We start from the raw sequence: 15298 nt of genomic DNA, 5'->3' as shown, positions 1-15298 counted from the left end.
CCATTGATCTTCTTCAAACTAAGTGTCACTAGCTGAGAAACACATAATTGACCACTGTTACTATAAATATCAGAAGCAGTCAGATGAACAAAAATCATGAACCCAAACCTACTCATCACCATATTCAACTATTACTGCTGAAAGTCTCAGATGGAAAGATCAGTATGTTATGTTGAGAAACGAGACAACAACGGAAAGACACAGAACACACAGAACATTAACAAAAAAGAAGGTGGCGGGGGGGGGAGCAAAACAAAAGGATGACCAGAAACAACAATTTCAAAATTCATAGTATGTCCTAAGTACTTTTAGACTTACTCAAGTGTATAATTATTAGAAAAATTTAATGCAAGCCATGATTTCTGATTTAGGTTAAATAAATCAACTCAAAGCCAACAAGTAATTGTGGATAATTAACTTGAGTAGTTTTCAGAATTAAGAAATGAGACAACCAGTGAGGGAAAGGAAAGTCTATGTGAAATAGCAGGTGGTATTTTGAAAGAGTAATTTAACAATACGTCATTAGGGAGAGACAAAATACATTGTGCCTGATCAAGCTCAAGTGCTGTCATACATTTTGACCTTTAGAAACTACACTTTAGGCCAAAGATAAGGATACGATCTGTACCTGGGAACAAAACACCACCTTTGATCATTTCTCCCATGATGCACCCAACTGACCAAATGTCAACTGAAAACAAAATGCAATGACATTAACATAAAGATTTTGGTTAAAATAAAAAAATATATAAACATTAAAAAAAATCACGCACACCATGTATACTTCAAAATTAAAGAAAGCAGTATAAAATAAAAATGAGTGACAGTGAATGTGCTCTAACTACCAGCAGAGACTGTATGTCCTACTGCCAAATGCAGCCTACAAACATCACAGAAATTTTTGAACTATAACAGCCACAAACTTTACGTCTGTTTAAAAAAGCCTACATGTATGAATGTGCACTACATTCATCTTCACTAGAGAACATAGGGAAGTTCACCACCTAGCTCATCAAGCTGCTGCAGCAGCACAAGGATACAGTCCCTTCCTGGAAAGAGGATTTTGTGGCAAACCATCTCTCCCATAATGCACCCCACAGACCATAAATCCACTACATGTTTGCAGCACAGAAGAAGGAAAAGCAAAGCAAAAGGTCGTTAAAATCAAAAAAGCATAATATGACTGCATTATATAAAAATTGCAAACCATCACAGAAAGAAAAAAGTGACTTTAATTTTAGCTAATGGAATAATTTAAAACATAAAATATTTTTCAAAAGGCTTTGATTCACAAAAGCAAATGTGAAGTGTAGCCTTTTAGCTACATATCTAATTTAAAGGGAGAGCTATGCACAGAAATCACATGATTTTAAAACCTGTAGTTTGCCCCTGAAAATTTACTTATAAAATATGAAAAGGAACCAACACAAATTTATAAATAAGGCTGAAAATGTACAGGAGGTACCAAAATTTAAAAAATAAAATCTTGATACTAATTGGAGAGTCAACTGTGCATTATACTCTCTCTTTAAGTAAAATAACAGAAAAAAGCATGAGCAGAAATAGTCTAGCATATTAAAATATTTAACAGAAATAATGTTTCTATGAATAATTACAGTTAAAAAGTTAACCTAAAGGTCTTCAGAAATTTTCAAGCTGGAGTTCATAAATTTGTTCTGAGAAGTGCTATGTTTACTCTGAATAGAAATCATTTGTTTTCTTGGCAACACCATGTTGCATTTACTCTACTACCCCAAAGGGAACAAGTACATAGAGAATGAACAAATAATCAAGAAAACACAGCCAAGAAAGTATATTTCATGTTTTCCACCTAAAGTGTTTTAAGCTTGTAGAACTGAACCACTTTTGGTTTAAGAAGCTGGTTTCGGCTGAACACAGCATGAAAGCTCCCGCAAATTTATTATCTACAGAGTCTCCTACTAGACTTACTGACCCTTGCCGACTTTATTTATTTATTTTGGCCACACGGGATGAGCAGGGATCGAACCTGCATCCCCTGTGGTGGAAGTATGAGTCTTAACCACTGGACCACAATGGAAATCCTGTGACGCTTGTTAATTTTAAATGAGAGTTCCAACCAATGTTGAAAAGAATGCGCCAGACACAGAAATGAGCAATTTGAGGATCTCTACCTATTTCATTAAAACTAACCACATACCCTGACACTTTATATCTTTGGGTTTGAAAGCAGATAAAAAGAGAAGGTGCTTACAGTTTAATACAAGAAGGGGAAGAATAAGCAATTTGAAGGGAAACTTTTAGAAACATGCATTTGTTTTTGAAGTCTGGAGACTTCAAATCTTTTAATAGCAAAAGAATAAAAGCAGGAATAGATGTTAGAGATGTACCTTTAACCATGCAGGATGACTTGGGAACTTAAAATCTGTACTTTCTAATACACTCATAAGGAGACTATTAGTTCATTACAGAATTTCAGGAGCTATATTTAGGAATAAATTTTGGAAATCCTGTGGAACTAAAGTTTCTCTAAAATTTCACATTAGAATACATACAAATCTTTTTGTATCTATGGCATAATTCAACTTCCAAGGATAAAATTTTAGAGGGAAAGTTAATATTCACCTATCAGTTAGAGAAAATTTTTTTCCAGGGTTTTCATTTCTGGCAAAAATCTATTACAACAATTTTTCCTTGTGGATTTTATAGAGAATAGCAAGCTTTAGTTAAATATCTAGGACACAATTTATGTACATAATCTTGAGAAAAACATATTTTAAAACACTTCAAAAGCTACAAGCATGAGAGGCTATTGCAAGCATTGTCTGGGCTAATGAAGGCTTTCCACAGAATATGACAAGCCTGATTCAAACATAAAAAGAGCTTTACAGGTCTAACTGCTTAGTTTATTTGGCAGTTTAAATATATCCCGTTATCTCCCTTTCCAAAAAGCTTTGAGGGTAGCTTGCAATAAAAGACATATATATATAAACAAAGTTGTTAAAAACAGGTGTAGGATGGGTGAGAGGTGTCACTAAAAGGTGGAAGTTCTTATATTTGACCTTGCTAGCTAATGTAGTTATCAATATTAAGCATTATATTTAACTCAGTTTCCTGGAGACAAAAGAAAGAACGCAATAAAGTGAATCTATATAATTCTTATCTAAGAAAGGAAAGTATGTCAATTCTTTACATGACAGTTTTTCTTGGTGCTGATTTCTACTAGGGAGCGCCTAAGATCACAATGCCAAGATGAAGTGACACGCCGCACAGTATTCATGACAGTCAATGGTTTTACAGCAAATACAAAGACGATGATCATGTTGTCACTTGAAACAGCAATTCTCCAAAAAAAAAAAAAAAGAGAGAGTCTAATACTAAATCTAACTCACTGGATTTTACAGGGTGTAAGACAATTTAGGTCAAGAGTAAGACAAGAGAACAGCATGTTTATTTAAGACAAAAGAATAATACTGATAGTAAATGTTTAAAGTGTTTTTAACTAGCTCAGATAAGAATATTAAGCTAAAATCCTCACTTCAAAGTTACCTTTTTTAGAAAAAAAGAATCCTCAAAACTGATTTGATACAGTTTCCTGATTCAGAGTAAACTGCTGTTTCAGAGTCTTTTGCTAGAAAAAATGTCTAGGTCCTACTTTATAAAGTATTTTCAATTATCACATTTTAAAAGTTAAAGTCAATAAAATCATGTGTAGACTTATTCATCTTCCAAATGACTGAGATTCAGCAAACTTTCTTAGGTAGAAATGTGTGTATGTATAACATTTTTTTAAAATTCATGAACTACATGCCTGATCATTTTCTTCAACCTAATTCTAGTGTTAATTTATGTAACTGGCTATATTCGCACATAATAATGCCATTTCTTTAAGGCTGGACACAAGGGCTTTGATGAAACACCATTTCCTCTGAAAGGTCACCTTCAATTAATTATCCATCAGCTTTGCAGAACAGCCTTACTGGAGCTCTTCAAGTCTGCACTAGGTGCTACTGCTACTAACCTTAATGTCACGGGACAGGAAATGTGTGCAAATACCATTCATGCAAACTAAGGTCACCCCTAAAGATACGGGTCCAGTACACACTTCCTCGTGCCCATGTCAGAATGCTCATTTTCACGCTACAGGCAAGAAAATGGCATGTATCCTATATGCGTATTCTGTTACGGGGGCCATGGTAACAAATTCTTTATCCGATGGTTGTACTAATGATTATGTATTTGTATTTAAATAAACAGGGGCCCCAAGTTTTTCCAAACTTTTATGACAAAATTTGTAGTTACTTCCAAAGTCTTGATACACATTTCAAACAGCGATAATTTTCTTTATGCATTTCAATTTAAGTATTTACATAAGAAATCTGATAAACAAAAGCAAATAAATCTGAACAGAATTTCAAGTAAAGAGTGTTTGCTCACCGTTTTCCTTGTAGCCCATGCCTAGGATGACCTCAGGCGCTCTGTAGTAGCGAGTCACTACGTAAGGTGTCATCATAAAACTAGTTCCTGCGGTCCTGGCCAGTCCAAAGTCAAGAATCTTCAAAGTGCAGTCTGATTTTACTACTATATTACTGGGCTTTAAGTCCTTCAAAAATAAAAATAAAAAAAATGACTGCTATGATATAAACAAATATTTTGCAGTCTACACATTATGAATGAGATCTCTTATAAAACAATTCATGCTAATTGTTCATTTTTCTCAAACTGTAATTGTTACCACTGCACAGATTCATCATAAATAGGCAAATTTGAGAAATTAGCTTGATGGCATTTTTAATTTACAAATACATACAGTAGTTATTAGAAGTTAGTAATGTTTTATTTGCTAGAAAATATGATTAGCTAGACACTTTCAATCAAGGGGTGTAAAAGGATTTGGAATGGCATCTCAGAGCTCATGTAAGAACTTTTATGGTTAAATAAAGAGAGAGAATCATAAGTTAGCATTTATATTCACTTGTACACTAAATTACTAGCTTTTAAAATTCTCATTTTAAAATCACAGTAAGCTTTATATAGATATTATATACCAACAACAGGCCATTCTATGTCAACCCAACCACATGGCATTTGACTTTTCAAATAGGCAGATGTTTAACTCTGAAGGACCAAAGTAATCATCATCAGTTTTCCCATCACTGATCTCTCACCCAAAATCATACAAACTTGTTCATACAATTTTTGCCCACAGAGGTAGGACACCACTGTCCTGGTGCCACTAACCCATAAAATCACCTGCTGCTGATGCTAAGTAACGTCCGTGAAAAGCTACCCATGTGAACCCAACCTCAAGGAATTCTATGTTACAAGCATAAAAAGGCAGCAGCATAAATACTCAAGGCTTCAAGTTCAACCCATCTTGCCTTTTAGCTACCATGAATCCTATTATGAACGGAGAGACCAAAAAAAGCAGGCCTATAATTCACATATATTGAATATCAATGATTAACAACACAGAAAAGTGGCCTGAAAAATAAGCATTAATCACTCTTGCAATGTCTATACCCAGCAAGCGTGTATACTGTCTTCGCCTATTTTGATAGGCAAGCATGGGTGGAGTTAGAAGATGTGCCACCTGTTTGCTGTTGCTGCTCAGTTGCTAAGTTGTGTCTGACTCTTTGCAACCCTATGGACTATGGATGGCATGCCAGGTTCCTCTGTCCTCCACTATCTCCCAGAGTTTGCTCAAATTGATGTCCATTGAGTTGGTGATGCTATCTATCTCATCCTCTGCTGCTCCCATCTCCTTTGCCTTCAATCTTTCCCAGCACCAGGGTCTTTTCCAATGAGCTGGCTCTTCGCATCAGATGGCCAAAGTACTGGAGTCACAGCTTCAGCAACAGTCCTTTCAATAAATATTCAGGGCTGATCTCCTTTATGACTGACTGGTCTGATCTCCCTGCAGTCCAGGGATCAGCCTTCTTTATGGACCAACTGTCACATCTGTACATGACTACGGGAAAAATCACAGCTTTGACTAGATGGACCTTTGTCAGCAAAGTAATGTCTCTGCTTTTTTAATACGCTGTCTAGGTTTGTCATGTCATCGATAGGTTTTATCAAATTAAAAATAAATATCAACAGGCTTATGGAACAGAAGATGAACATTTTTATTATTGCTATCCTATAAATATGTGGTCATTATTTCCAAAACGCAATACCTCAGCAAAGAAACACTGCATGTTCAAAAATAAATATGAGCTCTGATGCTATTTCAATGTCTATCATGTTGGTTAATGATTTAATGGCTCATTGTAGTACTGCATTCTAGTCTAGGAATAAGACTTCAACTTTAAACACTTTACTTTGGAAGAAGAACAAAATAAAAAATTTTTTAAATAGTCATTTTTTGTTAAGGGAAAGAAACTTTCAAAAAAGAATATCATCTGAAATTCATCCTTGTTTATCAGTATGTACGGGCTTCCTAGTGGCACAGTAGTAAAGAACATGCCTGCCAATGCAGGAGATGCAGGTTCAATCCCCGGGTCAGGAAGATCCCCTAGAGTAGGAAATGGCAATCTACTTCAGTGTTCTTGCCTGGAAAATCCCATGGATAGAGGAGCCTGGCGGGCTGCAGTCCATGAGGTGGGGAGGAGCCGGATGCGAGTCAGCACCTGAGGACACACACACCAGCGTGCACCCTCCCAGAGGCATTTAGCAGCACTGCTCTCTATATCTCTGAAGGGCTGCTAACTCGTATGAATGTGTGACAGGAGCAGTGGACTAACTTAATATTCCATCCTCTCTACCACATTTTTCCAGCCTGTGATTAATTCTAGTCAATGGGATGTGAGTGGGAACTAAGAATAGAAGGGCCAGTTTCTTATACACTAGCAGTGGACAATCTGAAAGAGAAATTAAGAAAATAACTCCATTTATAATAGTTTCCAAAAGAATAAAATACCTAGGAAAAAATTTTAACTAAGGTCGTGAAAAGACTTGCACACTGAAAGCTGTAAAACATAGATTTGTCACAGACTACATTGCATTCCCCGCCACGCCCCCCATCAAGTGCAAACATTGAAGTCCTACCCTTAATGTGACTATATCTGGAGACAGGACCCTTATAGAGGCAATTAAGGTTAAATGAGATCATAAGGGTTGGGCTCAATGCAAAAGAACTGGTGTCCTTATAAGAAAAGAGAAAGAGACACCAGAGTTTGTCTCTCTTTTTACAAGCACGGAAGGAAGGAAGCATATGAGAACACGGCAAGAAGGCGGCTACCTCCACATCAGGAAGAGAGATCTCACTAGAAACGGAATTTACTTGCATGTTGGTCCTGGACTTCTAATCTCCAAATACCGTGAGAAAATAAATTTCTCTTGTTTAGGCCACCTAGTCTGTGCTGTTTTGTTATGGTACACAAAATAGACTAATACAACCTAAGTGGAAAGACATCCTATATTTGTGAATTGGAATACTAAATATAGTTAAGACAGCAAAACTACCCAAGCAATCTACAGAGTCAATGAAATCCTTATTATTATTACAATTCCAATGGCCTTTTCAGCGGAAATGGAAAAGCTGATACTCAAAATTCCTATGGAATCACAAGGAGCCCTCAACAGTCAAAATGATATTGAGAAAGAATGAAGGTGATGGACTCGTACTACCCCATTTCAAAATTTACTACTAAGCTACAGTGCTCAAAATACAGCGGTTCTGATAAAAGCACAGACACAAAGACCAATGGAAGTGAGAACTGAGAGTCCAGAAATAAAACCATATGTCTACAGCCAACTGAATTTCAGTAAGGATGCCAAAATCATTCAATGAGAAAACAACAGTCTCTTTTAATAAATGGTGCTAGGATAGCTGGATTTCCACAAGCAAAAGAATGAAGTTATTAGCACCTTATCTCATACCATATACGAAAATTAACTCAAAATGGGTCAACGACCTAAATGTAAGAGCTAAAACTATCAATGAAAGACTAAGAGTAAATCTTTATGATCTTGAATTCGACAATGGATTCTTACATAAGACACTAAAAGTACAAACAACCAAAGAAAACATAAACTGATTTTAATGAAAATTAAAATGTTTGCACATCAAGAGAGATCAAGAAAGTGAAAAGACAATATACAAAATAGGAGAAAATATTTACAAATTACTCATCTGATAAGGATCTAGTATTCAGAATATATAAAGAACCCTGATAACAACAAAAAGACAAACAACTCAATTAAAAAATGGGCAAAGGGCTTAAATAGATATTTCTTCCAAGAAGATATACAAATACAAAACAATCATGAAAAGATGCTTAATGTCATTAGAGAAATGCAAATTAAAACCACAATGAGATACCACTTCATACTCACTAGGATGGCTAGAATGAAAAAGTCATTAGGAATCAGCAAAGACTTGGGGAAACTGGAATTTTTGTGTACCATTGCTGGAAATTTAAGATGGTGTACCCACTGTGGGAAACAATTTGCTGGTTCTTCGGAAAGTTAAATAAGACCCAGCAATAAAACTCCTAGGTAGATACCCGAAAGAACTAAAAACAGGAACTCAAATACTTCTATCTTAATGTTTTTAACAGCACTAAAAGCTAACAGGTGGAAATAACCCAGATGTCCATTAATGGATGAACAGATAAAATGTGGTAAATATATATAAGAGAATATTCACCAGTCATAAAAAGGAATGAACTACTGATACACACCTTAACACGGATGGAACTGAAAACATTATGCCAAGTTAAAGAAGCCAGACAAAAAGCTCATCTACTGTATGACTCTACTTATTTGAAACATCCAGAGAAGTAGATCCATGGACACCGAGAGGAGACTGATATATGTCAGGGTTGGGGAGAGAAGGGATGGGATGACCACCAGGGGTAGGTAGTTTCCGTTTGGAGCAATGAAACTGTTTTGAAATTTGCTATCGGTCGTGGTTGCACAATGTTGTGAATGCACTAAATATCACTGAACTGCACACTTTGAAACACTGCGAATTCTATGTTACATCAATTTAACCTCAACGATTAAAAAAAGATATGACCGTTTTTTCTACTAACCCGGTGAATAATTCCAGCAGAGTGAAGGTGCTTGATCCCACACAGCATCTGATAGAGCAGGTAGGACATTCTTTCATGATCTAGCTCCATCTGAATCACTTGACAAAGATTTGCATCCATGAGCTCCATGACTATGTAACTTTATGGGCGAAAAAAGGTAACAGCTAAAGTATGCAGTAACAATCAAAGAATAATATGTATTAACAAAATTTTAATTATTACACTTACACATCTTGAAATTCTTCTAGGGATTTCTGTGGTGTAAAAACATTCAAAAGGCCAATTATCTGTGGTAAAAGCAGAGAAATAGAAAATTTTTCATTTGGAAACTGCAAATACATGGATTAAAAAAAAGCCACCCTCTGTATGAAGTTTTTCAAGTCTAATGTTCTAAGCTTAAGTAATCGCCTTATCTTATATATTAAACCTTCATGGCCAGGGCTGGGGGCAGGGAGAGAAGCAGAGCACAGAGGATATTAAGGGCAGAGACAAGACTCTGAATGAGACTATAATGGTAGATATATGCATCATTACACAGTTGTCCAAACCCACAGAATGTACACCACCAAGAGTGAACCCTAAAGCAAACTCTGGACTCTGGGTGATAAGTATATGTCAATGTAGGTTCACTGATTATAAAAAAAATGTACCACTCTGGAGGGGGATGTTAATAATGCAGGAAGCTATGCATGTATGCAGGCAGGGGATATATGGGACATCTCTGTACTTTTCTTTAGATTTGCTGTGAACCTAAAACTGCTCTAAAAACACAGTCTTATACACACACACACAAACTATACCAACAGAAGAGCTCCAGAAAATCCATTCCATTTATGAACATTCAACTATTATGGACCTATATTATACAGTCCTCTACATAATCTGTAAGCAAATCTTAACTACTTTCTGCCAGCTTTTATACAACTCAATACTTTTATATAACCTCAGCCCTTTTGACTCCTGGTTTTTCATAAAACTGCACTTTCCCAGATTTCCTCATTTCCCATCTAGTTCAACAGTTTATCCATAGGCATGCAATCTTTTCCACTATTCTTTTTCCAATCCTCCTCCCTTCTCTATTTGTACCCTTTTCCTGGGTGATACTATGTATGTTTTTTTCCTCCAAATCTATATAGATAATTCTAAATATTCATTAAAGGTTCTTTAGGTTTATGAGTCTCAGATTTTCATTGCTACTTCACATGAGGTCTCTCAAAATAATATAAAATTGAATTCATTATCCTTCCAACCCAAACCTCTTACTTTTCCAGAGTATCTTCTTTTTTACAACAGAAAGCACAGTGATTTTTTACTCTTTTTCTCAATATCTGAAAAGTGAAAGTGCAGTCGCTCAGTTGTGTCCAACTCTTTGTGACCCCATGGACCCCATTTGCACCATAATAAATAAAAGAATGCTATCTATTCACTATCGTCAGGGTAAATTTCAACCTCTTTTCCCCCCTGTGCTGTTACGCATGTTGAGGTATCTAACATCTCATCTAGGCTGTTCATGCTGCAATAACTTCTAACACTTGGTTCCCTCACAATGGTTTTCTGCAAATCCAGCTACCATTTTACTGTCTATAATATATGGTAATAAAAAGATAGGATTACTCACCTTTTCAGAAATCTAAAGCCACCAAAAAAATTTCTAAAACTCCCTTGCAGTACATTCAAAGCCCTCCATGACAGGACAGCAACCCACTTCATCTCTTGCTAAGCCTTCTATTAAACTTGATACTTGAGCAAGAAGGCTGTTTCTAAAAAACTGCCAAGGCCTTTAAACATTCTATTCCCTGTGTTTGTCACTTTCTTACTAAATGCTACTAAATCTTCAAGATAGGCTTTTTTCGTAGGGTCTGACAATGCCTAGTTCTTGACAGAGTGGAGTAGTCTACTTTGGCCCCACAACAGCGATGTTATTATGGCATTTAATACACTGTTGTGCTTTCACAACAGCCTCTTACTCCTTTTTACAATTCTGACATATAAGAAAACACCTGACACATATTTTTGAAATGTGTTGACAATTATACTTAGAATGTTTTTCTAGACGTAAACTTCATGAGGGCAGAACCCATGTTAGTCATTTAAGCATGAAGCTTTGCTTACAGAAGACATCCAAATACATGTTCAGTGCATGTTCAGTGTTAAAATTCTGAAAAATAATTTTCAGATAGGAGAGGGTAAAACAAATTTAAGACAGAGGAATAAGTATCCAATTGTTTTAAATGAATGCCTCCTAACATGTCTAACCAGATGAACTACACACTTGGAGACTTGGAGAAATAGTAAAACCATTCTCATTAATATCCAGTCAATCCCAGAGTAGAAGTCTGGTATCAAAGGGTATCAGGGGTTTCTCAGAACTGAGGAGGATGGAGATGGGGGAATGTGAGCCAAAGGAAGAGGGTTTCTTTGTAAGGTGATGAAGACGCTCTAGAACCTACTGTGATGATAGTCACATGTATCAGTGAATTAACTGAAAACCAATGAATTAAATGGATTAGCTGTATGTGAATTGTATCATAATAAAGCTGTTACATAAAAAAGATTAAAATGGATAGCTGTCTTCTTTTCCAAAAGAGAAATGAAGAAAATCACATCAGTTGTGCACTGGACAAACAAAAGTCAAGGGGTGGCAGAGGAGCACTTTGAAAGAAGTAAACATTACTAGAAACATGTAAAAATTCACTGAGAAACTTTACTTCTGTGAACAGAAACAACAGCAGCAATAATAACACAGAACAGCAACAGATTGGAGAAATGCAACCAGACATATAATATATGGATTTCAGAAAGGCATTTTTGAATGAAAAAATATAAAAGGGTGAAAGTCATATGTCTAAGTTTTTATAACCACTAGAAAATAGAACTAGGAATGTTTTACTAATTTCATTTAGATATTTTTTAAAGTTTCTGCTAAACTGCTTTATCCAATATTATTAAATAAAGTTCCAATGTCAAAGAATAATGGGAACTAATTCATCTATGTGCAAAGATTCCAGTTTTCTGAAATGTCAGCTTAACAGAAAACAAAAAGCAGATGAGATAAACCCTACATAAAGTTCTAAAACATCTACCTGTTTAAAATTCCTCTTGAAAAGTAGATGTCAGAAAAGTACAGATTCTTCATTTCATAAAGTATTTTTCATCTAATATTTAATAAAGTTGAGAAAAATTTCACAATGCAGATACACTTTTAAGCAATGTTTCAACCCAAAAGAACAGTTTAAAACACCTACTATTTTAAAAGATTTTGATATTCAGGTATTCATGAAGAGGTCTTGATTTTATACTTAAGGAATTTTCTGAATGTTCACTTACATTTTTGTGATTTACACATTTCATAAGAACTAGCTCTCTGTAAGCACGCTTAGCATGAGTTTGATTCTGAAATGGCCGACTTAACTTCTTGATTGCAACGTTTCTTTCAAGAATGGCATCATAAGCTGCACTGTAATAAAAAATTTCAAAACAACAAAAATTTAATCAAAAATCTGCAAACTTAATTATGAAACATTCATGTAGATTTCTCACTTTCTCCAAAGATAAATGCAACTGAATCAATTTCCAGCCCTTAGTATTCAACATGTTTCTTAAAATATTAATGGATTAAAAGCAAAAATGAACTGTGAAGAAAGAAACTGTGTTCACTGGGGGTCATCCCAGATCCACCTAGCACACAGTGGGCACGTAATACACAAGTCTCTAATGAGTGCTCAAGTCCAAGAGATACACCTTAGAGCCTAAAACGAAGTCCTCACCCCAAATCGACATTAAGAAAAGACAGGATAAAAAGTACATGTGGTCATAAATTCTACTCAAAACACTTGATGAATTCTACATCACCTCCTCCTCTTCAGACACAACAAAATGAACACAGAAAGAGCAAAGTACATAAAAAGGCATCTATATAAAAGACTATTTTATAAAAGTAAATACAAAATTTGTTTTGGAGGCGAAATTAAAAATCAAAGTATTTATAAATGCTAGATTTCAGGACACCAGAAGCCACCTCATAACTATTAATGAAACACCTATAATTCTGGGAAATATAACACTATATTCATTAACTCTTCATCTCTCTACCATATGACACTGACCAATGGTACACTTCACAAATGACAGGTCAAAGAAAGTAAAGCACAAGTAAGGTACAGTGCCTAAAAATTATAGAATAGTATGACTGAAGAGATTTTAAAACTCATTTGGATTAATCACTGCCTGATATAGGGCCAGAGAGGCTAACTAATTTGTTCAAAGTCAGCCAGAAGGTTGAAGGCAAAGCTGAGTCTAGAAGACTGAGACATAAGGTCATGCTTTTCCTGCTGCTGCTGCTAAGTCACTTCAGTCGTGTCCAACTCTGTGCGACCCCACAGATGGCAGCCCACAAGGCTCCCCCGTCCCTGGGATTCTCCAGGCAAGAACACTGGAGTGGGTTGCCATTTCCTTTTCCAATGTATGAAAGTGAAAAGTGAAAGTGAAGTCGCTCAGTCGTGTCCAACTCTTCACAACTCCATGGACTGCAGCCCACCAGGCTCCTCTGTCCATGGGATTTTCCAGGCAAGAGTACTGGAGTGGGGTGCCATTGCCTTCTCCAGCTTTTCATCCTGGACCATTATAAAAGACGATTTCTCTTTATGTAATACTTGGAAAATCAGCATTTGTTGTTGTTTAGTTGCTAAGTTGTATCCAACTCTTTGCAGCCCTATGGACGGTAGCCCGCCATGCTCCTCTGTCCATGGGATTTCCCAGACAAGAATACTGGAGTGCGTTGCCATTTTCTTCTCCAGGTGATCTTTCTGATTCAGGGATAGAACTCACATCTCCTATACTAGCAGGGGGATTCTTTACCAATGAGCCACCAGGGAAGCCCAAAGGTAGCATAATACTGATTAAAATTATTCTCTAACCTAACTGGAACCTATTCTCCAACCTAAATTATTCTCTAACCTATTCCTAATAGAGGAAAACAACAGAATGGGAAAATAGAGATCTCTTCAAGAAAATTAGAAATGCCAAGGGAACATTTTATGCAAAGATGGGCTCAATGAAGGACAGAAATGGTATGGACTTAACAGAAGCAGAAGATATTAAGAAGAGGTGGCAAGAATACACAGAAGAACTGTACAAAAAAAGACCTTCACAACCCAGATAATCAGGATGGTGTGATCACTCACCTAGAACCAGACATCCTGGAATGTGAAGTCGAGTGGGCCTTAGGAAGTATCACTACGAACAAAGCTAGTGGAGGTGATGGAATTCCAGTTGACCTATTTCAAATCCTGAAAGATGATGCTGTGAAAGTGCTGCACTCAATATGTCAGCAAATTTGGAAAACTCAGCAGTGGCCACAGGACTGGAAAAGGTCAGTTTTCATTTCAATCCCAAAGAAAGGCAACGCCAAAGAATGCTCAAACTACCGCACAATTGCACTCACACGCTAGTAAATACTCAAAATTCTCCAAGCCAGGCTTCAGCAATACGTGAACCGTGAACTTCCAGATGTTCAAGCTGGTTTTAGAAAAGGCAGAGGAACCAGAGATCCAATTGCCAACATCTGCTGGATCACTGAAAAAGCAAGAGAGTTCCAGAAAAACATCTATTTCTGCTTTATTGACTATGCCAAAGCCTTTGTGTGAAAGTGAAAGTCGCTCAGTTGTGCCCGACTCTTTGCGACCCCATGGACTATACAGTCCATGGAATTCTCCAGGCCAGAATACTGGAGTGGCTAGCCTTTCCCTTCTCCAGGGATCTTCCCAACCCAGGGATCGAACCCAGGTCTCCTGCACTGCAGGCAGATTCTTTATCAGCTGAGCCACCAGGGAAGCCCAAGAATACTGGAGTGGGTAGCCTTTCCCTTCTCCAGGGGATCTTCCTGACCCAGGAATCAAACCGGGGTCTCCGGCATGGCAGGTGGATTCTTTACCAACTGAGCTATGAGGGAAGCCCTCACAGCTTGACTGTGTGGATCACAATAAACTGTGGAAAATTCTGAAAGAGATGCGAATACCAGACTACCTCTCCTGCCTCTTGAGAAACTTTCATGCAGGTCAGGAAGCAACAGTTAGAACTGGACATGGAACAACAGACTGGTTCCAAATAGGAAAAGGAGTACATCAAGGCTGTATATTGTCACCCTGCTTATTTAACTTATATGCAGAGTACATCATGAGAAACGCTTGGCTGGAAGAAGCACAAGCTGGAATCAAGACTGCCGGGAGAAATATCAATAACCTCAGATATGCAGATGACACCACCCTTATGGCAGAGAG

The 15298-nt window shown here is 36.7% G+C and overlaps 1 protein-coding gene across 12 annotated transcripts in view; it reads right to left on the bottom strand.

Moving 5' to 3' along the window:
• MAPK8 (mitogen-activated protein kinase 8) overlaps nucleotides 1-15298 on the bottom strand; it is a 98416-nt gene that overhangs the window by 13892 nt on the left and 69226 nt on the right. For 8 of the 12 annotated variants that reach the window (XM_055538287.1, XM_055538273.1, XM_055538268.1 and 5 more), the window contains 5 exons: nucleotides 12348-12477; nucleotides 9249-9307; nucleotides 9021-9159; nucleotides 4417-4582; nucleotides 620-691 (listed from right to left, as the gene is read on the bottom strand). In XM_055538287.1, coding sequence (XP_055394262.1) covers nucleotides 620-691; nucleotides 4417-4582; nucleotides 9021-9159; nucleotides 9249-9307; nucleotides 12348-12371 — 460 coding nt within the window. In that variant the 5' untranslated portion in view covers nucleotides 12372-12477. Of the gene's footprint in view, nucleotides 1-619; nucleotides 692-1040; nucleotides 1113-4416; nucleotides 4583-9020; nucleotides 9160-9248; nucleotides 9308-12347; nucleotides 12478-15298 lie in introns of all 12 variants that reach the window. The other 4 variants (XR_008699582.1, XR_008699583.1, XM_055538314.1 and 1 more) reach the window with 2 other exon arrangements.

Source organism: Bubalus kerabau, chromosome 1 (genome assembly GCF_029407905.1).
Source record: "Bubalus kerabau isolate K-KA32 ecotype Philippines breed swamp buffalo chromosome 1, PCC_UOA_SB_1v2, whole genome shotgun sequence".
Taxonomy (NCBI): Eukaryota; Metazoa; Chordata; class Mammalia; order Artiodactyla; family Bovidae; genus Bubalus; species Bubalus kerabau.
The sequence above is the reverse complement of the archived record's forward strand: the minus strand, read 5'-3'. Positions and strand labels throughout refer to the sequence as shown.